This window comes from Acomys minous, assembly GCF_964271855.1.
Source record: "Acomys minous genome assembly, chromosome: 12".
NCBI lineage: Eukaryota > Metazoa > Chordata > Mammalia > Rodentia > Muridae > Acomys > Acomys minous.
Genome location: NC_140493.1, coordinates 86969281 through 86997154, shown reverse-complemented (window position 1 = coordinate 86997154; position 27874 = coordinate 86969281). Strand labels below are relative to the sequence as shown.

At 52.2% G+C, this 27874-nt stretch overlaps 3 protein-coding genes across 13 annotated transcripts in view; 2 read left to right on the top strand and 1 right to left on the bottom strand.

Moving 5' to 3' along the window:
• Nucleotides 1-11841, top strand: part of ACSF2 (acyl-CoA synthetase family member 2) — a 40332-nt gene extending 28491 nt beyond the window's left edge. The window contains exons 11-16 of the mRNA XM_084748979.1: nt 6069-6176; nt 7332-7483; nt 9575-9716; nt 10214-10324; nt 10515-10583; nt 10847-11841. Of these exons, the coding sequence (XP_084605105.1) occupies nt 6069-6176; nt 7332-7483; nt 9575-9716; nt 10214-10324; nt 10515-10583; nt 10847-10897 (633 nt within the window). The 3' untranslated portion in view covers nt 10898-11841. The remainder of the gene's footprint in view (nt 1-6068; nt 6177-7331; nt 7484-9574; nt 9717-10213; nt 10325-10514; nt 10584-10846) is intronic.
• On the bottom strand, nt 54-18029 carry CHAD (chondroadherin). Of its 3 annotated transcripts, none has more exons than XM_084748996.1 (6): nt 18005-18029; nt 6897-7044; nt 3131-5122; nt 1114-1277; nt 719-864; nt 54-575 (listed from the first exon to the last, which is right to left on the bottom strand). In XM_084748996.1, the coding sequence occupies exons 3-5, from the start codon at nt 3899-3901 to the stop codon at nt 723-725; spliced, it is 1077 nt and encodes a 358-aa protein (XP_084605122.1). In that variant the 5' UTR covers nt 3902-5122; nt 6897-7044; nt 18005-18029; the 3' UTR covers nt 54-575; nt 719-722. The 3 variants fall into 3 exon arrangements, with proteins under 3 accessions (XP_084605122.1, XP_084605121.1, XP_084605123.1); XM_084748995.1 differs by lacking the exon at nt 18005-18029 and adding an exon at nt 10388-10527; XM_084748997.1 differs by lacking the exon at nt 18005-18029 and adding an exon at nt 10388-10527 and having other exon boundaries at nt 3131-4617.
• Nucleotides 18010-27874, top strand: RSAD1 (radical S-adenosyl methionine domain containing 1). 9 transcript variants are annotated; one of them, XR_014772996.1, is made up of 9 exons: nt 18010-18389; nt 18848-18981; nt 19087-19291; nt 22351-22716; nt 22901-22964; nt 23403-23524; nt 23892-23946; nt 25376-25479; nt 25730-25865. XR_014772996.1 is itself a non-coding variant. In XM_084748985.1 (9 exons), the coding sequence occupies exons 1-9, from the start codon at nt 18081-18083 to the stop codon at nt 25845-25847; spliced, it is 1503 nt and encodes a 500-aa protein (XP_084605111.1). In that variant the 5' UTR covers nt 18010-18080; the 3' UTR covers nt 25848-27874. The 9 variants fall into 9 exon arrangements, 7 of the variants coding, with proteins under 7 accessions (XP_084605111.1, XP_084605113.1, XP_084605112.1 ...); XM_084748985.1 differs by having other exon boundaries at nt 23377-23524; nt 25730-27874; XM_084748990.1 differs by having other exon boundaries at nt 18011-18389; nt 22594-22716; nt 23377-23524; nt 25730-27874.

Sequence of the window (27874 nt, the reverse complement as noted above, 5' to 3'; positions counted from 1 at the left end):
GGTGCGCTTATTAACTAAAACCTGGTAAGGTGCAGGGCTAGGTGAGAGGGAAGTGAATGTTATACACACGTAAATTTATGTTTATAGAAATCCGGGGCAGACACGCAGCGTGGAAGGATATGCAGCCAAGCACTGGTATCCTGTTAGCACATCCTGACAGGCAGGGACTGGCAGGGTTGGGCCAAGGGCCTTATGTTTGTTACCAAATGGCGGGGAAGGCGGGTAATAGAGGAATGTGGCCATGCCAGTGACCACTGCGTTTTGGCTCTGATGGACACAGGGTGGTGGTGGTGGTGGCCTGCAATAGCTTCTCTGAGAGGAGCCATGGCGGGGCCTAGGCACAGTGACGGGGGGGGGGGGGGGCAGGGGAGGGGAGGTGCTCCGTGCCCTCCTTAGTATCCCATTGGGTGGAGCTGGAGTGATAATGGAGAGCCCAGCGCCCCCCTGCCAGGATATTTGTAGGTGTGGGCAGCTCTGTGCATCAGCAGAGGCTGTGGGAGAAGGTGTACGTGGTGGGGGGAAAGTCAGTAGTCTCTCCAGCAGAAGGCAGTCACCAGGACTGGCTGGGTCAGGACCTGCAGTGAGGGAAGGGTAGGTAAGACAGAGGATCTGATTGTCCCTCGAGAGGCGGTGTCATGGGAGATAGCAGCACCCTGGCTGGAATCTCTAAAGGCAGACAGACAAGGGATGGCCTCCCTTCCTGGCCCCGCCCCCCCACCTGTTCAATGGCGGCCGGCTTTCTTGGACCTCTTGGTGGGGGATTTGCAGCTGCGGAGGGCATCTGTCTCACGAATACGCTGACCCTTGAACTTGGCTGGTGAGGAGCAGGTGGCATCCGGTCGGGATGTCTTGGCTTCCAACCACCTGCAAAGATAAAGGGTTGCTGGGCTTGGGGGAAGCTGAGTGGGACTGCTTTGGGGAAGGGACAGCGATCAGGATGAACTGTGTGGCCTTAGGGGGGGGGGAAACATCTGGAGCTGTCATTTTCATTTGACAAATGAGAAAATGGAGCCACTCAGTCCCATGCTGACTAGGGTATGTATCTGGGCTGTCCTACCGCGGGACCATTGTGTGAAGGCGAGACTGGGGGGTTATGGGGAGGAATATTCTCACCGCCGAAGGCCACGGAGCTGGCAGGTGCATTTCCACGGGTTGTTGGTGAGCGTGAGGGTCTCCAGGTTGTCAAAGGGGAAGGAGGAGGGCAATTGGTTCAGCCGATTGTTCTCCAGGTGGATGTGTTTCAGTGTGGTCACACCCGTGAAGGCACCATCTGAGAACTGGAGGTAAGGAAGGCGGAAGTGAGCACCTCCATTCCAGGCTCCAGACTCTCCTGGCTCTTTCCTCAGAGGACCAGGGTTTTTCCCCTGGATGCACGCACTGGTCTGTTGAGGAGCTGCAATTTTCCAACCAGAATGACCAAGTGGTCTGGATGACGTAACCCGTAACACCTTTTTTTTAGATGGAAGGTATCCTTTCCAATATGTAGATGGAAAATGGAAAAAGTCCAGTCCTTTGGCCAGGGTCACCTAGCCAGTAAACAGTAGCTGCAGGGACCACACCCTGCCCACTCCACACCTCCTGGGCAGCACACTTCCTATACAAACACTGGGTCTGGGGAGCAACCAGACTTGGCTCTGAGAGCCCAGGCGGGCACACAGTGAACCTGGTCAGTGTTTGGTGGGATGGGCAGTGGGCCCAGGCTCCCCACATCCCCAGGGTTCTGGGATTCCTGCCCCCCCACCCCCGACCTTCCCTTGCACTGTCCTTGTTACTCCTCTGGTCTCTGCCAGATGCTATTTGTGGAGGCACCTTGTTGGGGACTTTGGCCAGGATGAACAGCTCCAGAGGAAATGTTGTATTGGCGCCCTCATGCCAGCTCCCTCACAGTTCTTCTCTGGCCTCCTCATGCCCAGCTAGCCCCTCCCCCTCCCCAGTGCTGTTCTAATGCCCACCGTTCTGGCATGTTCTGGCATGCCCAGCCAGGGCCCCCCTGTGCTGTTCTACCATCCACTGTTCTGGCATTAGGTTGGTCTTCCTTCAGCTGGGGGGCGAGACCAGGCTGAAGAAGACCCACCCAGAAGGCTCCATCTACCCAGACAAAGGTTGCCCTCTGCCCAGATTAGCTTCTGCCCTCAGCTCCCTGCTTGTGACCTCTCTCACAGCTCAGGTTGTGATGTGGCGTTCACTAGAAACAAAACTGTCCTCTGTCTTGTTCTGGTCCCTCCTCAAACCTCCTGGCCAAGACTGTACCGGCGTGCCTTTCTAGTTTAGCCCCACTTGGCCACACTGAGCATCCCGCAGGAGGAAGGACTAAGAAGGATGCAGGAGTTTGGGGACCAGGGAAGGCAAAAGTCAACAAGCTGTCTCAGGTACAGTGAGACAGTCAGTCTGTTCTGTGAGGAGACCCTTGGGGGCTTGTGCCAAGGATAGCATATGTTTGTTCACGCAGGGGCTGCATGAGCGCTAAGCCTGTACTTTGGTGAGCCTTCGTGGTCTTGGTGCCTCGGTTTCCCTGCTCAGTTGAAATGGATCTGAGATGGCAATAAAAAATTAAGTGTGTCTGGGCCCACGGAGGGGATGGGGCATCCATCCATCAGGGTCTCTGAGGGTGTGGAAGACGTCTCCACTCCCCCACTCATCCTCGAGCCCTTCGTTTTACCTTAGCCATCACGGGCCAGCCCCCACAGGGAACAGGGTTTCTTTGTGTTCTCTCGGCTTCTCTGGAAGGCGCCTCAATAGACAAACCTTCCTTTATGGGATGGTAGACTTACAAGGAGACTGGGAAAACGGCAGAGGAGGGGTGGAAAGCCAACGGGAAGAGGTGTCTGCTGCTCTCACTGTGGGGTTTGGGGCAGATGCCTCCCAGGGAGGCCATTTGTGGGACCCGAACAGCCCCATCTCTTGTAAGGAGGAGTCCTGAGGGAGCACTGCAGAGAAGCAGGATGACCAGGTGAGGGAGAGATGGAGAGAGAGAGAGAGAGAGAGAGAGAGAGAGAGAGAGAGAGAGAGAGAGAGAGAGGGGGGAGAGGTGGTAAGGCTCCTTGCTTTGGTGATAATCTGAGGGGTTAGGACTCCAGGAGGAGGGCGTGCTGCCCCACGTGGTGCTAGACTGACATCTGGGAGCACTCACCTTCTCCAGGTTGGTGCTGTCCAGCCAGAGGCTCTCCAGGTATCTGCCGAAGGACTGGAAGGCGTTGTCGGGGATGCTCTTGAGAGGGTTGTGGGATAGCTTCAGCTCCTCCACCACCCGGAGTTTGCTCAGGGCAGCCGAGGGGTAGCTAGACAGCTGGTTCTTGTCCAGGTGGAACTTGGCGAGGTTCTCCACATCATCCAGGGAACCGGGCTGCAGGGAACTGAGGGCGTTGTCTGACAGGTAGAGCCAGCGCAGGTCCTTGGCACCCTGGAAGGCTCCGGCACGCAGTTCTCGGATTTTGTTGTTGTTGAGCTGCAAGATGAAGAGGTTGACCAGAGGGGAGAGCAGCCCCCGGGGCAGCTCCGACACCTTGTTGTGGTCTAGATAGAGGTAAGTGAGTTCAGTCAGATCATCGAAGGCTCCAGCTCGCAGCACCCGGATGTCATTGTGGGACAGGTACAGATAGATGAGCTGCTTCAGGCCCCGGAAGGCACCAGCGGCCACCTCGCGGATGTTGCAGTGCTGCAGGTGCAGTGAGACCAGGTTCGGCATGGTCCGAAAGGAGTTGGCAGCCAGCACTGGGAAGTTGTTGCGCTGGAGGTTGAGCAGTTTGGTCGACTCTGATACCTTGGGGATCTTCTGCAGCCCCACCTTGTCGCAGATGACATGCTGCAGGTCGCCATGGCAGTGGCAGTTTTGGGGGCAGGCGGCCAGCGCCGGCAGGAGCATGGCGAGGAAGCCCAGACTGATTAAGAGCACGCGGGCCATGGTCGGGACGCCTGGAGCCGGGGACTAGGGGCTAAGGCGGCAACAAGTCCTCGACTCTCTCGGGTCTCAGGCCCATTTATAGGGCCGCCCTGACCGCAATTGGCGGTGGGGCCAGCTACTACGTGGACCCGTCGAAGCCACTGATTTAACCCTCTCCCGCCCAGAGATGCGCCCCTGTCCCCTCAATGGCTAGGGGGTACTTTCCACAACAGGCCACCATGTGTAGAGTTGAGGACCCTGCCCCTGAGCCCCAACCCCTTGCTTCCTGCTTACAGACGCTATGCTCCACCTCGCCCTGCCCTCCTGTACCTGGACCCCCACTCCGAGGGAGGGCAGCAATAGGTGTGTCGAGGGCCTCTGAGTTTCCACTGGGCAGAAGGAGGCGTTCCCAGAACTTATTTATTTGCTCAAGTTTGAGTCTCCACGTCCCCCTCCCCCATACACCCTTGGCAGACAGGTCACCCAGGACTCTCTCTGGGAGGGAGGAAGTGGGGCCCGACAGCCGGATGCGTCTCGCCGCGGTCGGCCAGCCAGCGGCGCTTTAATGGGGCTGTTGTGCCCTGCAGGCGGAGCGTGAGAGCCGCTGTGGGTCTGGCTCTTGCTTCTGGGTAAACCTTCCTCAGTTCACCCCCAAGGAGATGGGTGAGCTGCTTGATGATGCTAGTTGACAATGGTGCGCTTGCCTCTGCCTCTTCTCGGAGCCCGTGGCACCAGGCCTGTAGGAACCCCCCCCCAGTGGTGGGCTTCTCCACGACCCCCTCTCTCTTAGCTCTGGGCTTCTTATTCTGTCCTTTGCGCCCTCGTTCCCTTTTCTGGGGCTGAAGGCTAAACAGAAAAGTGGGAACTGGGGGGGGGGCGGGGGGGGAGAGTGAACCACAAGCCTGGCAACACACCTGGAGACCACAGGCCACTGAACAAGCTTCTTTACTCATCCTCCGTAATCGGCCCCCAAATATCTCATCTCCGGATCCCCAGTGGTGAGGACCCACCCCTAAGGGGGGGTGGGGTGGTCTCCGAGTGGCAGCCTAGTGGCGCCAATCTGTACTTGGCAGAAACCAGACCTGGGCAATGACCCCAGGACTGTATGAGCTAGTGGGAGGTGGGGTTCTGGCTGGAGGCGACCAACCCTGGCTACTTGGGCAGCCAGATGCTAGGTTGTGGGCGGGCCCCGCCCTAGTGGACCAGGCTTCTATTCACTTGCCAGCCACAGTGTCTGGAGTCCTGTGGAGGAGGGAGGGTGAGCAGGCAGGTTACAGCTTTGGCCCAGGGGGAGCTCTGGGTTGCCTGGCAAGAGAGGCTGTCTGTTTTGGGGGGAGGTAGTAGAGGAACCATACCCCCAACTGTGCCAGAACCACACCCCATGATGGTTTGGAGGAATGGAGGCCACCACAGAGACCTGATAGAGCACAGGGGATCTAGACCTACACATGGCACCCAATACATAGCTGTGAGACTTGGTCTCCAAGCCCTTCTTACTCCTCGCCTCTAGAATGGGGGTATGTGTGGGTCATACTTGGCCTAGAACAGTCTCTGATGGTATTTAGGCTGGCTGCTAGCTCTTCTGTTGCACAGGATGTTCTAACCACGGGAGGTTGCAGCGAGGTGCCATGAGCCTTTTAAATTCCTGCTCTGGCTATCATTATCATTATTATTGTTGTTGTTATTATTATATGAAAATAAACGCACAGAAAAGGTCTCCGGAGACCAGGCACTTGTCCCAGGTTGGAGAGGAGTTGGGTCTGTGTGTCCGTACCACTCTAGCTAGCTCAACCGAGGCAGGCTGGCTTTCTCATCAAGTTTATGAGGCCTCTGGCTAGGAAGAGGGGTGGGGTGGGGTGGGGACAGAGGATGTTGTGGCCTAAAATCAAGAAGGTAGGATCAAAGCAACCTGGGGACGGGAGAAAAGAAGTGTGGGTGCTGGCGATGCCAGAAGCCACGGGCGCCACAGGGCAATGCCAGAACCCTGGCCACGAGAGATTGGCCTCTATTCTCAGTTTTGTTTCAGACCAGGGAGGGGCTCTGCAGAGATCTGCACTTCTGGCTCCTGGCCTCTGGCTCTTCTCCCCTCACCTCACTTCTCACCACTCAGCCGCCTAGGTAGGGAAGGTCACGCCAGCCCTCTGCTGTCACTCAGTCCCCTCCAAAGCAGTCTTTTTGGCCCCTCTAGGTTGTTTACGGAACCACAGAGAACAGTCCCGTGACCTTCATGAACTTCCCCGAGGACACCCTGGAGCAGAAGGCTCAAAGTGTGGGCAGAGTGATGCCTCACACAGAGGTGAGCATCCCCCCCCCCCCCCCGCCCCCGACGGACTCCCTCAGAACCTACCTCCCACCACTTGAGGGCAGTTAGGGCTTCCCATCAGACATGCAGACAGCTCCCTCAAATAGAGAGGGCCTCCACATGGGGGCTCGCTGGCCCTGGCCCTGATCTGTGGCCTGAAGCAGGAAAGGGAAGAGCTGGGACAGCAGCCCTGAGCAGCCGCCAGCCGAACCTCTCCTCAGCCACCCTTCCTGTCTGAGGTGTGTTTTTGCCAAGCCCACTGTCTGTCTTGGGGCAGCTAGGCCAGTCTCAAAAATGAGCCAGAACACAGAGCTTTTTTTTTCCCCCTCATGCAGCTTTCTCCCCCCCCCCCCAGGGCCCCTGCCTCTCACTTTTCTTTTGTCTGAGCATAAACTTTACTTCCCCAAGCTGTCTGTCCCTTGAAGGTCCCTCACACTTCAAAGGCCCCAGAACACTCCTCAGACTCCTATCTGTGGTTCCTCTCTGGCTCCAACCACGTAGCTCTGTTCAGAGATTACTGAGTGGAGGATGCCCACTGGGTTCTCCACAGCTTCTCTCTCTGCCACCCTCTTCGGGATGCACCCTGGGGCTTGTCAGGGAGACATCCTTCTCTTCATCCCCGATGTGCAGACATGGAAGCGCCCAGACCCTCCTTCCCTTGGCACATTGGCCATGGCTCTTTGTCTCCTAGGATTTCAGTTCAGGGTCTCCTACCCTTGATCACGTGGCTTCAGCTTCTTTGCTGCCTTGTGGGAACAGAGGGGAGACAGTGGCCTTCCTTCCTTCCTTTCTTCTGCATCCGGCATGGCACTCTTCAGGCCTTCTTCAAGGCTGCTCACTGCCCAGGCCTGTCCTCAGTGCCCTGTGTAAAAATACAGCCAGAGCAGGAATTGAAAAAAATTTAAAAATGTGCCCCCCCCCCCACACACACATACCCTCCCCGTGGTAGTCCAAGCCCAGCCAGTCTCTGCATGGTGATGGGTCTATCCCAGCCTCTCTTTCCATTCCCTGGCCTGGGATGAGGAGAGCCAGCAGCTTCATTTTCTGGGAGGGTGAGGTGGGGGAAGAAAGCCAAGCATCCCCCTCCCCAGAGAGCCCATCCCCACACAAGAGAGCGGGAGGTTCAAGCTGGAAACTGACTTGTCCCAGGCCCAGATCGTGAACATGGAGACGGGGGAGCTGAGCAAACTGAACACGCCTGGGGAGCTGTACATCCGAGGGTACTGCGTCATGCAGGGCTACTGGGGCGAGCCGCAGAAGACCTTCGAAACGGTTGGACAGGACAAGTGGTATCGGACAGGGTGAGATGGCCGGCGAGATGGTGTGGACACCGTGGCTACCAAGTGGGGCTGGGGTTCTAAGGCTGAGCTAGGAAAACCAAAGCTGCACGGGGAGGATATGGGAGTTGACAGGATGCCTCTTGTCACAAAGACTTGGTTTCCAAAATTTGTGGGGGGTGTGTGTGTGTGTGTGTGTGTGTGTGTGTGTGTGTGTGTGTGAGTGTATAGCTTATTTGTAGAGCTCTTGGATGCCATGTGTGAAACCACAGATTCAATCCCCAGTGCTATAGGGTTGGGGGGGGGGGCCGAGTGGAGAAAAATCCCCTCCAAGGCTTGCTGGAGGCGTAGCTTAGCTTCTAGTGGCCCTCTCTAGGATGCATGAGGTCAGGGTTCACTTTCAGCGCCACATGGCCTACATGGTGGGCATGCCTGTAACCCCAGTACTTGGTAGGGAGGAGTAGTAAGATCAGGGGTTCAAGGTCATCTTTAGCTACATAGTGAGTTGAGAGCCAACCTGAGCCACAGGAGACCTTGTGCCCAGTAATGGAAAGAAATTGGATTGTAGATGCCGTTTGGCGGGTAGAGTGCTGCTTCTGTCCCTCGTGTCACACAGCCCCGGGTACGGTAGCGCCTATGTTTGTAATCCTAGTGTGTGGGTAGAAGCAAGCGTATTAAAAGTTCCTTGGGAGGCAGAGGCAGGTGGGTCTCTGAGTTCGAGGCCAGTCTGGTCTACAGAGCTAGTCTAGGACAGCCCAGGCTATACACGGAGGAACCCTGTCTCAAAAACAAAACAAAACAAAACAAACAAACAAAAAGTATTAAAAGTTCAGGGTCTTGAGAATAAGCAACAACAACAACAACAACAACAAATTTCCCTAGGTCAAAGTGGGTGTCAAGAGGGTGAGCCTGGGCTGGAGAGATGGCTCAGAGGTTATAAGAGCACTGACTGCTCTTCCAGAGGTCCTGAGTTCAGTTCCCTACATGGTGGCTCACAACCGTCTACAATGTGATCTGATGCCCTCTCCTGGCCTGCTGGTGTACACTCAGGCAGAACTCTGTATACATAATAAATAAATAAATCTTAAAAGAGAGAGAGAGATAGAGAGAGAGTGAACCCACTTCTCACAGAGATAAGACACCAGGACAGCACACTGCACTTGGAACCCTCAGAATCTGAGCCAGTTTTCAGTACATTGTTTATTAATCAAACACAGGAACCTCTGCAAGAGCAGCCAGAAAGAACTCTTAACCACTGAGCCATCTCCTCACCCCTAGATTTCTTTTCTTCCCTCTCCCCCCTCTTCCCCTACCCCCAGAGCTTGGGACTGAACCCAGGGCCTTGTGTTTGCCAGACAAGTGCTCTACCACTGAGCTAAACCCCCAACCCCTACGTATGTCATTTATCAGCCTTGCACATACCCAGAACACACCTGCTATGCGCTGGTGACTGCACATAGCAACCTGAGGGGCCAGCAGGAAACAAGATGAGGAGGGGCCTGCTTCTCCTTCCTGCTGCTGTGCCTGCTTGAAGGAGGCGGATAATTTCAGACATCAAAAGAATCAAATGGGGCCACGGGAGAGGAAGTGGCTGTGGTGGAAAGAGCGTTTCTTAGAGCAGGGTCAGAGAAGGCCCTTGGAGACATTTGAGCTGAGATCTAAATGATTTAAAAAGAAACCAGCTATAAAGGTAAAACAACCTATAAATAGGGACCCTGAGAGAAGGTGACAGGCAGGCGCCGTGCTGATCTTTTCTTCCTTCTTCCAGACTAGCCTGTAGGCTCCATAGGTGGCTTCCCCCCCCCCCCCTTGCTGGGACTCCTAGAGTCTAGAGCAGTGGGGGACACATAGCAGATGCTCAATGTTTTTATTTGTTTTTCTTTTATTTATTTATTTTGTTGTTGTTGTTGTTTGAGACAGGGTCTCTTGTGTTAGCCTTGGCCATCCTGGACTCGCTTTGTAGACTAGGCTGGCCTCGAACTCACAGCGATCCGCCTGCCTCTGCCTCCCGAGTGCTTCAATAAATGTTTGTTTTGTGATGGAGTCAACAAGTGAGCTAGTGGGCTAGCCCAGTAAAGCCGAGGCGAGAGGCCGCTCTTGGGTTTTTTGTCACAGGGACATCGCCTCGATGGACGAGCAGGGTTTCTGCAAGATCGTAGGCCGCTCTAAGGACATGATCATCCGGGGAGGCGAGAACATCTACCCCGCGGAGCTAGAGGACTTCTTCCACAAACACCCCCAGGTGCAGGAAGTGCAGGTGAGGCCCTGGGAACCCACTGAGGCCCCGGATTGGCTGATGGACAGCAAGGGGTGTGGCTTAGGTTTCTATCGCTGTGATAAAGCGCGGTGACTAAAAGCAACTTGGGGGTGGGGTTATTTCATCTCACACAACCATATCACAGTCCATCAGCAAAGAGAAGTTGGGTCTGGGATTCAAGGCAGGAACCCGGAAGCAGGAACTGAAGGAGTGCTGTTTACTGGCTTGCTCCGCCCTCTTTTTTTTTTTTTTTTTTTAATTACAAGCAGGGCTACAAAGGCCAGCTCCCAGAGGTGGGTGGCACCACCCACAATGAGCCATCGCCTCTCACACCCATTAGCAATCAAGAAAACGCAGCATAAGCCAAACTGGAGGGGGCATTTTCGTTTAGTTGAGGTGCTTTCCTTCCGAATGACCCTAGCCTGTGTCAGGTTGACATTACAAAAACCTAGCCAGCCCAGGTTTGACGCGCGGTGTTTGCCTCTGACCTTTGACAGGTGGTGGGAGTGAAGGACGAGCGGATGGGAGAGGAAATCTGCGCTTGCATCCGGCTGAAGAGTGGGGAGACCACCACAGCGGAGGAGATCAAAGCTTTCTGCAAAGGGAAGGTGGGAGCCCCAGTCACCCTCCCTGCCCCCCTTCCCTCCTCCCTCCCTCCCTCCATTACTCACCTCTCCCTGCCAGGCATCCTGGGTGGGGGTGGGGTGGTGCTGCTCCCGTGATGGACACAACTCCCAGCCAAGGGGGCGCTCTGACCCCTGCCCGGCCTCACGCTTGCTTTTCCTCTCTGGTCTGTAGATCTCCCACTTTAAGATTCCCAGATACATCGTGTTTGTTGAAGACTACCCTCTCACCATCTCAGGAAAGGTCGGTACAGTGGAGGGGATTGGAGGGGGCGGGGCAGCGTGGGGTGAAGGCCAGGTGCTCCTCATTTGTTTTTTCTCCTTCAATAATGAGCTCGGCTGGCCATAGGGGGGGACCAAGAAATCAATTCGCCCTGGTTTGGCTTGGGCTTTTTTTTTGGGTTTAGCTCTTGTCTACCTCCCCCACTGCCCTTCCCAGGCAAACCTGGGATGGTTGGTTACCATAGCGCCACTGCGCAGACTCTCACTCTCGTTTCTCTCTTCTAGATACAGAAATTCAAACTCCGAGCGCAGATGGAACAACATCTAAAACTGTGAAGCAAAGGAGGGTCCTCCCAGCCCCTCCCAGAGCCCCTCAGTCCTCCCACACAAAGGAGGGTCCTCCCAGTCCCTCTCAGCCCTCCCAGCCCCTCTGCAATCCTCCCACACAAGGGGGGCTCCTCCCAGCCCTCTACAGAGCCCTCCTCATGCCTCTTGTCATCTTTGTGACTTAGCATACAGAGCTCACTGTTTGGCCAGTGTCTGTCTAGCTGGTCCGCTCTCTCTGCAGCTCCTATGGAAGGGAGAGAGGAAGAGGGAAGCCAGCTCCTTCAGACCTAATCCTCCAGGCACTACGCAGCACATAATCTACTTAATCTAAGCCTCACCCTGCACCTTTGAAATTACAAGTGCTCCCCCCTCTTTTTTCTCCTTTCCATTTGAGACAGAATCTTGTACTGCTGGTATTCACTATGTAGATCAGGCTGGTTTTGAACTCACAGAGATCTCATTGCCTCTGCCCCTGGAGTGCTGGGATCAAAGTTTTCTGTGTTACCATGCCTGGCTCCATTTTTGTTTTTGTTTTTTTGTAAGCTTTACTCATTTAATCATTTTTTTCTTTTCAAAGTGTTGCCATGAGTTAGTCCAGAAATAACTTTGGTTTTGTTCGTTTGTTTCCCAATGCTGGGAATCTTAAAGCTCCCCCGCCCCCACATGCTAGATAAGGACTTTCCCACTGACCTACACTCCCACTTCAATAATTATTCATTTTATTTGAAATAATAGCTTTGGGGGCTGGAAAGAGGACTCAGTTGTTAAGAGGATTGGCTGCTCTTCCAGAAGATTCAAGTTTGATTCTTAGCGTCTACATTTGGCAGCTTATAACCACCTTTAACTCCAGCTCCAGAGAATCGCTGCCCTCTTCTGAGGGCACCCCACCCCCAACACCTGCTATATGCTTACATAGGCACATGCAAATAAAAAAATTAATCTGTAAAATAACAGCCTTATTGAGCTATAACTTATACCTTACCCAGCTCACCTATTTTAAAGAACGTTTTCCCCCGCCCCCAGGATTTTGTATTTGAATATATGTATAACCAGCACCAAAGCCAACTTTATACATCGCCATCGCCTCTGGGCGGGGTGGCGCACGCCTTTAATCCCAGCACACGGGAGGCAGGTGAATCTCCGAGTTCGAGGCCAGCAAGGTCTACAGAGTGAGTTCCAGGACAGCCAAAGCTACACAGAGAAACCCTGTCTTGGAAAACCAAAAACAACAGCAAAAACCAACCAACCAAACAAAAAATTGTCATCACCTCCTAAAAAGACTCTGAAGGGGCTGGAGAGATGGATCAGTGTTAAGAGCACTGGCTGCTCTAGTAGCAGACCGGGGTTTGTTTCCCAACACCCACATGGTGGTTGGTAACCATCCATAATTCCAATTTCAGGAGATTCTGCACCCTCTTCCAGTCTCTGTGGGCTACCTGGTGGGCACACAATGCTCACACATACATACAGGCAAAACACTGGTATACATTAAACTTTTGTTTTTGTTTTTTGTTGTTGTTGTTTTCCCCCAGAGATAGGGTTTCTCTGCGTAGCCTTGGCTGTCCTGGAACTCACTGTGTAGATCAGGATGGCCTCAAACTCAGACCTTCCTGCTTCTACTTCCTGATTGCTGGGATTAAAGATGGCTGAGAGGGGCTAGAGAGATGGCTCAGAGGTTAAGGGCACCGGCTGCTCTTCCAGAGGTCCTGAGTTCAATTCCCAGCAACCACATGGTGGCTCCCAACCATCTATAATGAGATCTGGTGCCCTCTTCTGGCATGCAGGTGTACATGCAGGCAGAACACTGTGTACATAATAAATAAATCTCTTTAAAAAAGAAAAGATGGCTGAGAGATGGCTCAGTGGTTAAGAGCACTGGCTGCTCTTCCAGAGGTCCTGAGTTCAATTCCTGGAAACCACATTGTGGTTCATGACCATCTATAATGAGGTCTGGTGCCCTATACTGATGTGGAGATAGAACACTGTATATGTAATAAATAAACAAATGTTTTAAAAAAAAAGATGTGGCACTACTGTTGGGGAAAAAGCAAAAGAAATTTATTCTAAGTATTAGCATTTTGTTTTCAGACTCCATTTGATCATAGAGAGAAACTACATTCAAGGTCCTTGGCCCTAGGGGAGCTGGGGACTTCCCGATAGCTGAACAGCGTCTCCTGCAAGGAAACAGTTGTCTGAGTCCACCATCTCAGGGACAACTTGCTGACAGGGTCAAACTAAGTTTATATTCCCAGGCCCAGGCACCTACTCCTACCCTGATTGGTGGAAACTCCCTTGCTGAACCCCTTATGATTGGCCAATGCCACAACCTACCCCTGCTTCCCCCCACTTTAGGGTTTCATCCTTTAAATATGCTGTACAACATCCCTTCAGGGTTGCAGTTCAGCTCCCAAGTCTGCGGCCCTGATCGATCAGTAGCGGCTTGATTACAATCAATTTTGTCATCTGCATTGACCTGGTGTTTGAGGTGCCAAGTCCAAAACCAAATAAACAAAAGAAACCTTATAATACTTCATCTTTTCCAACCAACCTACTTTTTATTTTATTCTACAATTTTTGATTAATGCACCTGGGATTTCTCTAATGAACAGATCCTGCCTCAAAAGCCCCAAAACAAGGGGCTGGAGAGATGGCTCAGAGGTTAAGAGCACTGGCTGTTCTTCCAAAGGTCCTGAGTTCAATTCTCAGCAACCACATAGTGGCTCACAACCGTCTGTAATGAGATCTGGTGCCCTCTTGTGGTGTGCAGGTGTACATGCAGGCAAAACGCTGTATATAATAAATCTTTAAAAAAACAAAACAAGCGGATTGCTGTGAGTTCAAGGCCAGCCTGGTCTACAAAGCGAGTCCAGGACAGCCAAGGCTAACACAGAGAGACCCTGTCTCGAAAAACCAAAAACCAAAACAAAACAAAACAAAAATCCCAAAACAATGACCTCAAAAAAAGCAGAATGATTTAAGACATGGGACAAGACTGGGTAAAGGTCAGTGGCCTACCAGTGAATAGCTAGTCTTCACGGTTATTGGCAGGTCACTTGTTTTTTGTTTGTTTGTTTGTTTGTTTTTTTAAAAAAATTTATTTAATTTATGTGCATTGGTGTGAGGGTGTCAGATCTTGGAGTTACAGACAGTTGTGAGCTGCCATGTGGGTGCTGGGATTGAACCTGGGACCTTTGGAAGAGCAGGCAGGCAGTGCTCTTAACCACTCAGCCAACTCTCCAGCCCCCTGTTTTGTTTTTTTTAAATGGTGGCATTAGCATAATCTCAGGGTACAGTGTTCTGTCCTCAGATGCCCAGAAGTCAGCCATTGGATACTTGGCTAGGCCAAAATAAAGAGTCAAGGGTTAGCCCAGAATGGGTGGCACACACCTTCCATCCCAGCACTCAGGGAGGCAGAGGCAGATGGATCACTGTGAGTTCGAGGCCAACCTGGTCTACAAAGTAAGTCCAGGACAGCCAGGACCACAAAGAGAAACCCTGTCTGCGGGTGCAGTGGGAGTCAAGGGTTTCGGTGAAGGTAAACTTCAGGACCCAGGAAAGTAACGTAGACAACAGTGATCACAATTCAAAGTGCCATCTACAGCAAAGCTATTGGGAAACAAATGGCTAATATTGCTCAGTCATGTGACCCCAAGGGTTAATGGGATTTTCTTCCTATTTTGGGGATGGGACCCAGGGTCTCAAGAGTGCTTGGGCAAGTATTCTATCACTTAGCTATGTCTTTAGTCTAATTGTTTTTTGTTTGTTTGAGGCTATGTCTCATTTAGTAAGCTAGTCTCAAATTTTTGTTTTTTAAAGATAGATAGATACCTTTTTTGTTTGTTTGTTTTGTTTTGTTTTTTGAGACAGGGTTTCTCTGTGTAGCCTTGATTGTCCTGGAGTCACTTTGTAGACCAGGCTGGCCTCGAACTCACATTGATCCACCTGCCTCTGCCTCCCAAGTGTTGGGATTAAAGGTGTGTACCACCACGGCCTGGCTAGTCTCAAACTCTTTGTGGAGCTGAGGATGGCTGCTTAAAATCTGCATCCTCCTGCCTCCACTTTCCAAGTGCTACAGTGGCTGGTGTGTGCCACTACACATGGCTCCCAATTGTTGACTTATTAGTTTTTAAATCCATCCTTAAGTATCTATTTAATGGATGTGGGGGTGTAGGCGAAGGTGGCACTGCGCACCTGTGGAGGTCAGAGGGCCACCACCTGGAGTCTGTTCTCCCCTGTATGTGAGTTCTGGGGCAGCAAGCATTTTTACCCTCTGAGCCATCTTGCTGGCCCATGGGTGATTGGCTTTAAAGTGGAGTAAATGCCAGCAACCAAAACCAGGTGAAGCTAGGCTGTGATTTGTTCGGCTCTCCCCTCAATGGCAGTTCCCACAGAAGTATTGTCCCCATCTGCAGCCCTGTCTGATGTCCTGAGCTCTGGAGTCTCGGCCAGCACCAGCATCTCCTTTCTGTGAAGAGGTGAGTGCTGGGGTTTAAGTTCCTCTTTGGGACCAGGTAGCATCCCGGATGCCTTCACGCGCATCTTCTCTTGAAAACTTCCCAGCAGCCCCATCACGAAAGCATCAGTCCACTTCACAGAGGTGACCTCGGCACACACCGGGGAGATTCGCTTTCCGGCACAAGGACATAAAGCCACCTGGTGGGTTAAGGACAAGCTTCCCTGCACAAATTCAATTCGCCCTGACTTGTATTTTATCTCTTTCCATTCCTTCCTCTCTTCCTCCCTTCTTCTGAGGTAGAAACCTCAGGCTGACCTCTAGTTCCTGATAATCCTCCCCCCTGTCGCAACCTTCTAAATGCTGGGATTATAGTTGTATGTCCCTATTGCTGGTAAGTTTTATGCACTTTTTTTTCTTGTTGTTGAGCCAACACCAACCAAGGTAATCTAGAGATCTTTGTGAGTCTGAGGACAGCCTTGCCTACGTAGTGAGTTCCGGAGCAGCCAGGGCTATGTAGTGAGACCCTGTCTTAAAAAAGTAACAACAAAACTCCCCAAAACAACAATAACAACAGTCAAACTTGGACGTGGATAAATCAAATCTGTGATCTTGTATGGTTGGTTTGAGGCTCACCTAGTTGGTGTGATCACTAACTTTGGCTAGTGCACTATAGTCCTGTGGTGATTTGCACCTCTTTCTGTTTTAAAAGATGCATAAAAGGGGGCCAATGTGAGTGTTTGATCGGTGGGTACAACACACCTGTCACCAAGCTTGATGCTTGGAGTTTGATCTCGAGGATGCACAGAGTGGAGGCAGGGAACCAACTCTCTTGGGTGATCCTCTGATCTTGAAAAAAAAAAAAAAGCAAGATGGCAACTAAGGGATTTTGACTGCCATGTCTCAAGTCAGCTTTCTTCTCCAAACACCGTCTGTCTCCTGAGCCATTTGTTTCATTGACAGGAGACGGGACGCTTTTAGAGCCAGCTGTCTGAAGCAGGTCGTCACCTTGCCTGTGCCCCATAGACAGAACATCCAGTCATGTCACATGAAGCATGTGTGTGTGTGTGTGTCTGTGTGTGTGTGTGTGTGTGTGTCTTATAGACAGCAAGTGAGGAAAGGAGTCCAGGACTTGTTGAAGCCAGTGTCCGCAGCTCAGAGGAGCCCTGGTGTGGATGCAGTCTCATCTGTGCGTGTGCCCCATTCCCCACTGCAGCGGAAGGACTGGAAAACAGCCCACCCTGAGTTGTATGTGCTAGGACCACATACTACTGGGCGAATGCACTGAAAGACAATCCTGTTTCTAGAGGGGACTAGAACCAAGAGCCTGGGCTGCTCTGTCCGGTTCCTCCCGATGTCGTGCTCCCAGCACAGAACTTTACGTTCTTGAGGAAGAGGGAGTAAGAACTACTTTTTGTGATGCATAACTCTTTTCATCCTGGGAGACAGTCCCTCCAAGCCTCTCCCATTGTCCTGCCACCACCTGGCTTTTCTTTCTTTTCTTTCTTTCTTTTTTGGTTTTTCGAGACAGGGTTTCTCTGTGTTGCCTTGGCTGTCCTAAACTCACTTTGTAGACCAGGCTGGTCTTGAACTCACAATGATTCACCTGCCTCTGCCTCCCGAGTGCTGAGATTCTTTTCTTTCTTTCTTCCTTTTTAAAAATACTTTATTTAATTTTAATTTATGTCCGTCGTGTGACAGTGTCAGATCTTGGAGTTACAGACGGTTGTGAGCTGCCATGTGGGTGCTGGGAATTGAACCTGGGTCCTTTGGAAGAGCAGGCAGTGCTCTTAACCACTGAGCCATCTCTCCAGCCCTTTTCTTTATTTTTTAAACAAAGTTTTTTTACTTAATTTTTAAAAAGATATCTATCTTTCTAATATATGAGTGCTCTGTCTATATGCACACTTGCATGCTAGAAGAGAGCGTAAGATCCCCTTATAGAGGGTTGTGAACCGCCACATGATTGCTGGGAATAGAGCACAGGACCTCAGGAAGAGCAGCCAGTTGCTGGGCCATCTCACCAGCCCTAGTTTTTACTTTTTAAAAAAAGTGAATAGGTATTTTGCCTGCATGTATGTCTGTGTACCACGGGCATGCCGTGACTATTTATTTGATTACTTGGTGTCTGTGCGTATTGTGTACACACATGAGTTTGCTAGGAGGCACCTGGCACTGTGTGGAGGGAGCGAGGTTCTCTCCTGTCACGTATTTGTGCATTTTAGGGATCACTCAGGTTTGCAGGGCAACTGTTCCTTGCTGAGCCATGATGTCTGCCCCCCTCTTTTTTGCTTCTTTGAGACAGCTGCTCACACTATAGCCCAGGCTGGTTTGGGACTCCTGAAATCCTCCTGTCGCAGCCTCTGAGGTCTGGTATTCCAGGTGTGAGCCACCACCCTTCGCTTCCAACGATTTTCTTTTTCTCCCTTATCCAGTCCACGAGCCCTCCTTCCCGCTGACTCCTGCGCTCCTGAGGGCCCACCTCCTCACAGCCAGGACCTGTCAGTTAGACCGTGACCTGATTTTAGGCACCTCACTCCCGGTGCTCACATCTGAACCAGGTACACAACATTCTAATCAACAGACTGAAGGAACTAAGAGTTCTTGCATGGGTCAAGAAAGTGCTCTGGCACACACAGGTTGCTAAGAAGCCCTCAGTTTACCCCAAGTCCTTGGCAAAGGACACCCAGGCTGCGTGCTTGCGAAGGAATAGACTGAGAGTACGCCAGTGTCCGGCAGATGGCGCCGCAGACCCGAAGCCCAGGGCTCTCTAGCCGCGCCGGGAGAGGCAATATGAGGTCACGCAGCCCCTCTGACTTCCGCTGGAGCGGCCCACGCGGCCCAGCCCGGGCACACGTTTACTGGACTCGCCATCGAGGTTTCGGATCTCTCCTTTCTGCTGCCTTGCGAGCCATGGTTCCCTCCCGGGTCCGGACCGGTACATGGGTGACAGCAGCCAGGGCGGCCCAGAGGCGCCCCCGTGTGGACAGCCTGGGTCAGCCTCGGAGTCCTGAGCCTGCGAGCACGCGCGCGGCGCTTTACGTGCACGTGAGTGGGTGGGGGAGGGCAGAAGGAGGTGGCAGCGGTGGCTGGCACTTGTCCCGCTGTTGGTTCACCTGCACTCTTTCCATGCCCCTACATCACTGCCCCTGGCATAGCATCTGTCCCCCACGTCCTACCCACCGGGAAAAGTCTTGGGCCAAAGATCTCAAGTCTGGTGCTCTCCAGCTGGATGACCCCTTGGAATCTTTTTTGTCAATACTGAAGTGAGCGCAGTAGTCTCATCGCCACCTGCTTAAGGGCGCAGAGTGCCTTTGTTGTCGCAACCACATTTAACCAACCTCAGAAAGGGAATGGGAATATGTGAGGTTAGCCCTGGAAGTGTCCTGGGCAGCCTAGAGCCCCTGCCTCAGCTCCTACACGCACCCCTGTCCCCAGTGGCCCCGGAAGTGTCCTGGGCAGCCTAGAGCCCCCGCCTCAGCTCCTACACGCACCCCTGTCCCCAGTGGCCCTATTGCGAGAAGCGTTGCAGCTACTGCAACTTCAATAAGTACATCCCCCGCGGCGTGGAGGAGGAGGCCGTGCGGAACTGCCTGGTGACTGAGGCGCGGACGCTGCTGCGGCTCAGCGGGGTGCGAAGGTCGGTACTGGGCACCATAGGCAAGGTCTAGGGGTGGGAGAGGACAGGACATGGGGGCATTCCCCGGGGGCTTTCCTCACTTATGTCTCCATCCTCTTCCTCCAGGGTGGAGTCTGTGTTCTTTGGTGGGGGAACCCCGAGTCTGGCCAGTCCCCACACCGTGGCTGCTGTCCTGGAGGCCGTGGCGCAGGAAGTCCACCTACCTGCAGATTCGGAAGTCACATTGGAGGCTAACCCCACTTCAGCCCCAGGTCCCAAGCTGGCAGCTTTTGGAGCAGCAGGAGTCAACAGGCTGTCCATTGGTTTACAGGTGACCTATCTCACTCACCTTCTCCAAGTGCACGCAGACCTTAGGGTGTCGGGTCAGTCATTGGAAAAACATTTCTGTGTACCAGTACCTTGTACACAGGCTGAGTAGCAGCACTTTGCTTACTGTTTTCTCTGTGGCTATACTGGCCCATGCGCTTCCTGAGGTAGCCTTGGCATTATTATTGTTGTTGCCTTTGTTGTTTTGAGACAGGGTGCCATGTAGCTCAGGCTAGCCTCAAGTTTGATTATGTAGCCAAGGACGACCCTGAGCTCCTGATTCTTCTGCCTCAATTGTTGTATTGGGATTACAGGCATGTGCCACCATGCCTAGTTTATGTGGCGACGGAGATCGAACCCTGGGCGGGCTAGGCAAACATTCTACAGACAGGTGTATCACCAGCCGCCATCATCACTTTGAGACGGAGACTCACACTGTAGCTCAGGTTGGCCTCATACTTGCAGCAATCTCCCTGCCTCAGCCTTCCAGCTCCTGGGAGTATAGGCACAGGCCCACCCAGCTTGACCTTTTATAATCCGGGCATTTATATTCCACATGGACGTGTTGCACAGTTGTGGAAGAGGAGGTGGCTCTCGATGGTTAAAGTGCTTATTGGGCACGTGTGGACGGAGGTTTGGATCCTCAACCCCCACACAAATGCTGGGTGGGTATGTCGGCCTGCCTGCAACCCCAGCACTTGGAGGCCTGGATAAACGTGTCCTCCCCTCCCCTGCCTTAGTGCTGGCTAGCCAGACTTAACCATATCAGCCAACTGTGGTTTTGAATCAGTGAATAAGGTAGTAAAAAATTAAGGAAGACCCCACCTTAGGTTTAACACACACACACACACACACACACACACACACACACACACTCACCCGGACTCACACACGTGTGAACACATGTACACACAGGCACACTTCACATGTACAGACATCAAAGAAAAGAAGGGGAAGAAAACATAGGGCGGGGCTTGTTCTGTGATTGAAGACTAGGAGGCAGGCGGCAGCCAGATCACGGTGAGGTAAATACTCCCTGTAGAGGGAGTCTGTGAAAGATTTAGAGCACAGCCTGAGGGCCACCCAGCCTGATGAAATCCTGGAAGTCTTCCTGGAGGAAATGATGCGTGAGTGAGACAGAGCAGGTGTTTACCAGGCAAGGGGGTGTGGGAGGAAAGGGCACAGGATGGGGAAGCACTTTGCACGTTTCGGGACAGCTGTGTCATTCCCTGTGACGAGAGAGGCTGGAGACCAGGCTGCCAAACAGGACCCAAAGCCTTCAGCTTCTGTAGGAGTTTGCGGTTTCTCCCATTGGGGAGCCTCTGAAGGTGTGGTGGTGTTTATGACTTAAGAGAAATCTCTCCTGGGGTTGACCTCTGTTGACCTCTGATGTTTCACCCCCATTGCTTGGAGTGGAACCACTTCGCCTAGAGTTTACGGGGGGCACACCGGGTCTGGATGTTCTTGCTCCAAATGCTTCCTTTCTTATTTTTTCTTTTTTCTCTTTTTAAGATTTATTTAATTTAGTGTGTATGAGTGGCCTATCTGCACGTACGCCTTGCAGGCCAGAAGAGGGCATCAGATCCCTCTATAGATGGCTGTGAGCCACCATGAGGTTGCTGGGAATTGAATCCAGGACCTCTGGAAGAGCAGACAGTGCTCTTAACCTCCGGCAGCCCTTCTCTCTCTTTAAAGGCAACATCTTACAACCCACTCTGGCCTTTAACTCGTTCTCTAGCTGTGAGCAGCTTTGAACTCTTGAACCCCTGCCTGCCTCCACCTCCCCAGGTACTGGGATGTGCACTATCATACCCGGCTCCTAGTTATGAGGAAAACACAGGTAAATCTAAACTAAGAGACCCTTGGGTCTCGGTGTGGTGGCACACAATTGTTATCTCACTACTTAGGAGGCTGAGGCAGGGGGATTGCCATGAGCTCAAAACCAGCCTGAGCTCTTTCATGAGACCCTCCCCCCCACCCCCCATCGCAAAAGGAAGCAAGCGAACTGGTCCTTTTGGAATGTGGTGGTTACATTTTGTTGTGGATAGAAAGGGGCTCTTACTGAGCTTTCAGGCTTGAGTTAATTCAAAATTTAAAAAGAAGGGCTAGGGAGGCAACTGGGCAGATAGGGGGACCTGCGGCCAAGCCTGATGACCTGAGTTCTAGTTCCCATTAGAGCCTACATGATGGAAGGACAGATCCTACTCCTCCGATGTAACCTTTGACCTCTCAGCCGGGTGTGGTGGCGCACGCTTTTAATCCCAGCACTCTGGAGGCAGAGGCAGGCGGATTGCTGTGAGTTCGAGGCCAGCCTGGTCTACAAAGTGAGTCCAGGACAGCCAGGGCTACACAGAGAGACCCTGTCTTGAAAAAAAAAAAAAAAAGAACAACAACAACAACAAAAAAAAGCAAAAAACAAACAAACCTTTGACCTCTCTATGGTCATTGTTGTGCACCCCCAAATAATTAATATAAACATGTTATAAGCATAGTAAATATTAGATATATTTGCTCTTATAATGAAATTGAAATATATCTGTTTCAGAATAAATATTATAAAATACTAATAATATCTTGTAATAAATATAGACAGTATTAGAGGGGAAAGCCTGTTGGAGTTAGAATCAGCCACTCCTAAATTCTTGGTCTGAAGTTGAAGTTACCTCTTAACTATCTCTGAACCTTAGCTTTGCCATCTGTCAAACAGAGCGAGTGGCTGAGCATTGTGGCACAGGTCTCTTCCTCCTGTCACTCAGCAGCCAGAGAGGCAGGCTACCCCACAGGCTTAAGGTCAACCTGGGCCACTTAGTGAGTTCCGGTCCAGCCAGTACCATAGTAAGACCTCATCTCAAAGGGAAATAAAAACACAAAACAGAAGAGAAGGCATTAAGGGTTAAATGCACCCTTCGTTGAGGAGCAGCTCTGGGCTCTGCCTTGACTGCTCCTTCACTCTCACTCCCTTCTGTCTGTTGCATGTCCCTCGCATCAGTGGCCCCCAAATAAGGCTGAGTGTTGCTGCCTCCCTCTGGGACAGCATTTATACACTGGACCCTCTCTCCCCAGTCCTTGGATGACACCGAGCTGCAGCTGCTGGGTCGGACTCACTCAGCCAGCGACGCTTTGCAGACTCTGGCAGAAGCCAGGCGCCTTTTCCCTGGCAGAGTATCCGTGGATTTGATGCTGGGCTTGCCGGCACAAAAGGTGGCGCCATGGCTTCGACAGCTTCAGAAACTGCTGCACCACTGCGACGACCACCTCTCCCTCTACCAGCTGACCCTGGAACGGGGCACCTCACTCTTTGCCCAGGTGCAGCAGGGCACCCTCCCAGCCCCTGACCAGGACCTGGCTGCTGAGATGTACCGGGAGGGGAGGACAGTCCTCCGAGACGCTGGCTTTCGCCAGTATGAGGTCTCCAACTTTGCACGGAACGTGAGTGCTGGGCTGATGACGACTCGGAGTACAGAATTAGTGGGTTGAGATATGACAGGGGTACCGAAGTCTTCTCTCAGACCTGAGGTGGTGAGAAATTCTAAATATGATGCACCCCCCTCCCCCACATAAATAAGCCCTCAGTACCTTCTTCTGGGCTGATGATCCCCTTTTCCTCCCACAGGGGGCGCTCAGCACTCACAACTGGACTTACTGGCAGTGCGGTCAGTACCTTGGCGTTGGGCCTGGTGAGTGGATTGCGAGCAACCGAAAGCATGATTCAGGAGAGGAACATTCTGGTTGTGTGAACCTGGACTGCTCACTTAGCCACTCAGAGCCTGCATTTCCTCATGCAGAGTACACAAAGCTTCTCCGTCGACCCGTGGAATGCGGAGCATCAGGCCTTTGCAGCCTGCTTGGTGCCATGGTTCTGAGTCTGGCAGAGCTACAGAAGCCCCTGGAGGCTGGTTGCCGCCCACAGTGCTGGGCCCTCCCTCCAGGACTCCTCACGGGCAGGGCTGCAGCAGGGCCTGAGGGTTTACAGTTGTCGTGGTTGCTTCAGAGACCACCCTTGGAAAACTCCCTGAGTTCAAAGCTGATAATTCACCATGTTAGCTTCTGGTAATGCGTGTGTGGCGGTTTGTTTATCCATGTCATCAGGAGCCCATGGACAATTTGTGCCCCAGGGAGCTGGAAGCCACACCCGGGAAGCACGGATCCAGACACTGGAGCCAGACAACTGGATGAAAGAGGTGATGCTGTTCGGTCATGGCACCCGGAAATGCGTCCCCCTGGGCAAACTGGAGCTGTGAGTACCCGAGTACACAGGGCTCTAACCCCTAGGGTTTCCTGTACCCCAGAAGCTTCTCCATCTTTCTACATTTTTTTTTCCTGAGATAGGGTTTCCTCTGTGTAATAGCCTTGGTTGTCCTGGACTCTCTTTGTAGACCACGCCGGCCTGAACTCAGAGCGGTCCGCCTGCCTCTGCCTCCCGAGTGCTGTGATTAAAGTCCTGCGCCACCGCGGCCCCAGCTGTTTCTACATCTTTATTGTTTGCTTTGGCTCTCCCGTTCTGCCTCCCACCACATGAGTTCTAAGCACACCACTGCATCCCAGCACTGGGTTTAAAGATTGTGAGTTCTCGTCTCTAAGGTCCCACGTTGATTGTCTTTCAGGCTAGAGGAGGTCTTGGCTATGGGGCTGCGCACCGATGTGGGGGTCACTCATCAGGTAAGGGACGGGGGGGGGGGTTTTGCGGGGAGGGGATTCTCAGATACTGTCAGCCCCTCCTAAGAGAGAATCCGTCACTTCCCAGAGCCTCTTCCCTCTCTCCCTCCCTCCCTCCTCTGGGTTGGCAGCTGGAGGTTGGCCCTGGCCAGCTGAAGCCTGGGAACAGAGGCAGAAGGCAGTGCCGTGTGATGGTTAGACCCATAAACTAGGGCTGCAGCGTCCTGGGTCTGGACCTTGTTCCATTGCAGCCCTGAGTGCAAATTCCTTCACCCCCTATGAACTTTGACCTTCGCAGCTATATGAAAGACTCAACTAGGTAAAGGGTTTCCTTTTTTTTTTTTTTAAATTTTGTAAACAATGCTAAAGATTGCACCTAGAGTGTTGTGATGCTCTGTGCTGGGCAGGTGCTCTACCACTGAGCTATTCACCATGAAATCCAAATATTTATGTGCGTGTGTGTTGTGTGTACGTATGCACATGTACACACGCGTGTACATACGTGTGAATGTACTCAAGTACATTCATTTGTGTGTATGCAGAGCCCGTAGAAGATTGTCAGGTGTCCTGCTCTATCACTGTTTGCCTACTTCTCTATAGACAAAGTCTCTCTCTGGACTTGGAGCCTGGCTGGCAGGCTCTTCTCATCCTACTGTCTCCACCTGGTAATGCTGCGGTGACAGGCGCACTCGGCCATCACTAGCTTTTAACATGGGTTTAGGGGACTTGAACTCGGGTCCCTCATGCTTTCACAGCAAGAGCCCTCATCCCAGTCCCATATACAGTCCTCCCATCCCCACCCCCTCTCTCTTGACCAGGCTGGCCTCAAACTCACAGAGCTATGTCTGCCTCTGCCTCCTAAGTACTACGATTAAAAGCATGTGCCAGCCGGGCGTGGTGGCGCACGCCTTTAATCCCAGCACTCGGGAGGCAGAGGCAGGCGGATCGCTGTGAGTTCGAGGTCAGCCTGGTCTACAAAGCTAGTCTAGGACAGCCAAGGCTACACAGAGAAACCCTGTCTTGAAAAACAAAAACAAACAAAAGTGTGTGCCACCACACATGGCATATATACAGTGTCCCCCGTATACTCCTCCGTGCACTGAAGCCTCAGAAGGGAAGTGTAATAGTGACTGATCAGATCCAGTCACTGTGGATGAAGCTGGGGCTGTGAATCCCTGATGCTGGCACTGCCCACGTGAAAGGACAGTGGGCGGGAGCAGAAGAGGAAGAGACTTGTCCTCACTAGAAGCTGGGTCTGGGCCTCCACATGCAGTAAGAATGAAGGTACCCACTTTGCCTCTGGCCCATCGACACGTCCGGTGCTGATGAGCATTGCCGCTGGGACACCGTGCCAGGCTCTCCCTGACCCCCTTTCTTTATCCAGCCACGAGCCCTTCGCCAGCTCACTAGCCTGATTCTTCTGGCTTCCTAGCACTGGCAGCAGTTTGAGCCCCAGATGACCCTGTGGGATGTGTTTGGAGCAGGCGGGGAGGTGAAGCAGCTGCTAGCGCGGGCTCTGTTGCTGCTGGACCACAGGTGTGTTGGGAATATTGTGCAGAGTGGGTTTAGCGGTTCCCGGGAGCCATGACTACAGATTTGGGTGTTGGACTTGGGGAGGGGGCTGCCATAATGTCTGTACCACGATTAGATGTGGCCCTCCTCTTCAAAGTGACAGAAACAGGACAGACCAGAAGAGAACGGTCTGTGAGGTCCCAGGGGTGCATGCGCTGGAGTGGGCCTTAGTGTGGTAAAATAAGAGTTACACCCAGGCCTCTCGGTTTTCCAGGGGTCTCCGGTGTTCCTGGGAGGGTCTAGCTGTGCTGGACTCGCTATTATTGACTCTCCTGCCTCAACTCCAAGAGGCCTGGCAGCACAGGACTCCGTCACCTGTGTCAGGAGGATGACCCGACGTTCCCGCATCGTAGGGCGACAACTGTCGGACTTGGAGGGCTGAGCCAACGTGGCGGGCATCTCTCCTTTGCCTGCGGGTGTCATCCCTGCTCTGAATGACTATGGTGAATTGGGTGGAAGGACATCTCTGGTCCAGGGATTGCTGTTCCACACAGCATCCCAGGAGTCACAGATCAGCATGCGTGCCCTGACTAGGATGCGCTCACCACACACTGGCATTGGTTGTGTACGTTGAACACCAAATAACAAGGAACAATCAGAAATCTTTCTCCAGGGAGCTGTGTCCCTCAGAGAAGCCTCCCTTACTCTAGAGCGAAGCCTTGAGTTAGCTTGTATGATTCAGTAGGACTAAGTCTCCTCCAGATATTGTAAACAAGAAGAAATAATAGGAGTGAGATATTTGCAAAGCCATTTGAGGGGCTGGAGAGACGGCTCAGTGGTCAGAGCATGGAGTGCGCTCTTCGAGAGGATCAGGGTTCAATTCCCAGCAGCCACCACATGGCCATGCATAGCCATCTGTAACTCCCATTGCAGGGGACCTGGCACCTTCTGACCTCTGCCGGAACCAGGCACATATGTGGCACATGGACATTTAAAGCAGGCAAAACATTCATATACATCAAGTGAAAATAAATTGATATTTAAAAAACATATTTGAGATTTTTAGTCAAACCCATTTGTTGGGCAGAAATTATCCTATCCCCTGGGTGTATTTAATTTTTTCCTAAGGGTTGAATGTAGGTTCAACTTTTTAAAAATATATTTTAATTTTTATTAACTTGTTTACTTATTTATTCATTCCAAGACAGAGTTTCTCAGCCAGGTGTGGTGGCGCACACCTTTAATCCCAGCACTCGGGAGGCAGAGGCAAGTGCATTGCTGTGACATTTCGAGGCCAGCCTGGTCTACAAAATGAGTCCAGGACAGACAGGGTGACACAGAGAAACCCTGTCTCAACAAAACAAAAAGGTTTGTCTATGTAACCCTAGCTGTCCTGGAACTTGCTCTGTAGACCAGGCTGGGCCCAAATCCACAGAGATCCACCTGCCTTTGCCTTCCCAGTGCTTGGATTAGAGACGTACACCAACACCTCTTGGCTTTTAGTTTTTTACACATGGATTTGCACGTGTGCACACACGCCCTTGGAGGCCAGAAGAGACGGTTGAATCCTCTAGCGCTGGAGTTACAGACTGATGTGAGCCACAGTACCTGGACACCACACTCTGGTCCAGTGGAAGAGCAGAAGGCAGTCTCAACTGCTGAGCCATCTCGCCAGCTCCTATTTTTAATTAAAATGTTAGTTGGGTCGGGCGTGGTGGCGCATGCCTGCAATCCCAGCACTCGGGAGGCAGAGGCAGGTGGATCGCTGTGAGTTAGAGGCCAGCCTGGTCTATAAAGTGAGTCCAGGACAGCCAAGGCTACACAGAGAAACCTTGTCTCAAAAAACAAAAAAACAAACAAAATGTTAGTTGGGACAGTGTCTTATGTGCCCCCGACTGCAAGCTCACTCGTACCTGAAGGCAATGCTTAACTTCTAATGCTCCTGCTTCCACCTCCCACGTGCTGAAGTTACAGGCATGAGCCACCACACCCATTTTTTTCTGTGGTTCTGGACTTCATGCTGTGAGGCGAACACTACCAACGACATCCCCAGCCCTGTCAGGTTCAGTTTTGTTTCATGTTTGTTTAGGTTTACCTAGTTTGCTATGTAAGTCTCTTGTGTGCCTGCTTGCCTGTCCACCATATGCGTACCTGTTGGATCCCCTGGAACTGGATCGTTGCAAGCCACGATGTGGGTGCTGGATATTAAACCCAGGTCGCTCAGACCTGTTGAGCCATCTCTCTAGCCCTGAACGTTGGTCACTCTACAGCTGCATCCCTTCTTGGAAGTTAAAGAGCTCATCATCCGTGGCGTGACACCGGGACACCAAGTGATGCCCCATCACCTGATCATCATTTGATCAATGATTTTGGCAATTGTTAGTGATCTTTTGCCAAATAAATGATTTTTTTAAATTTA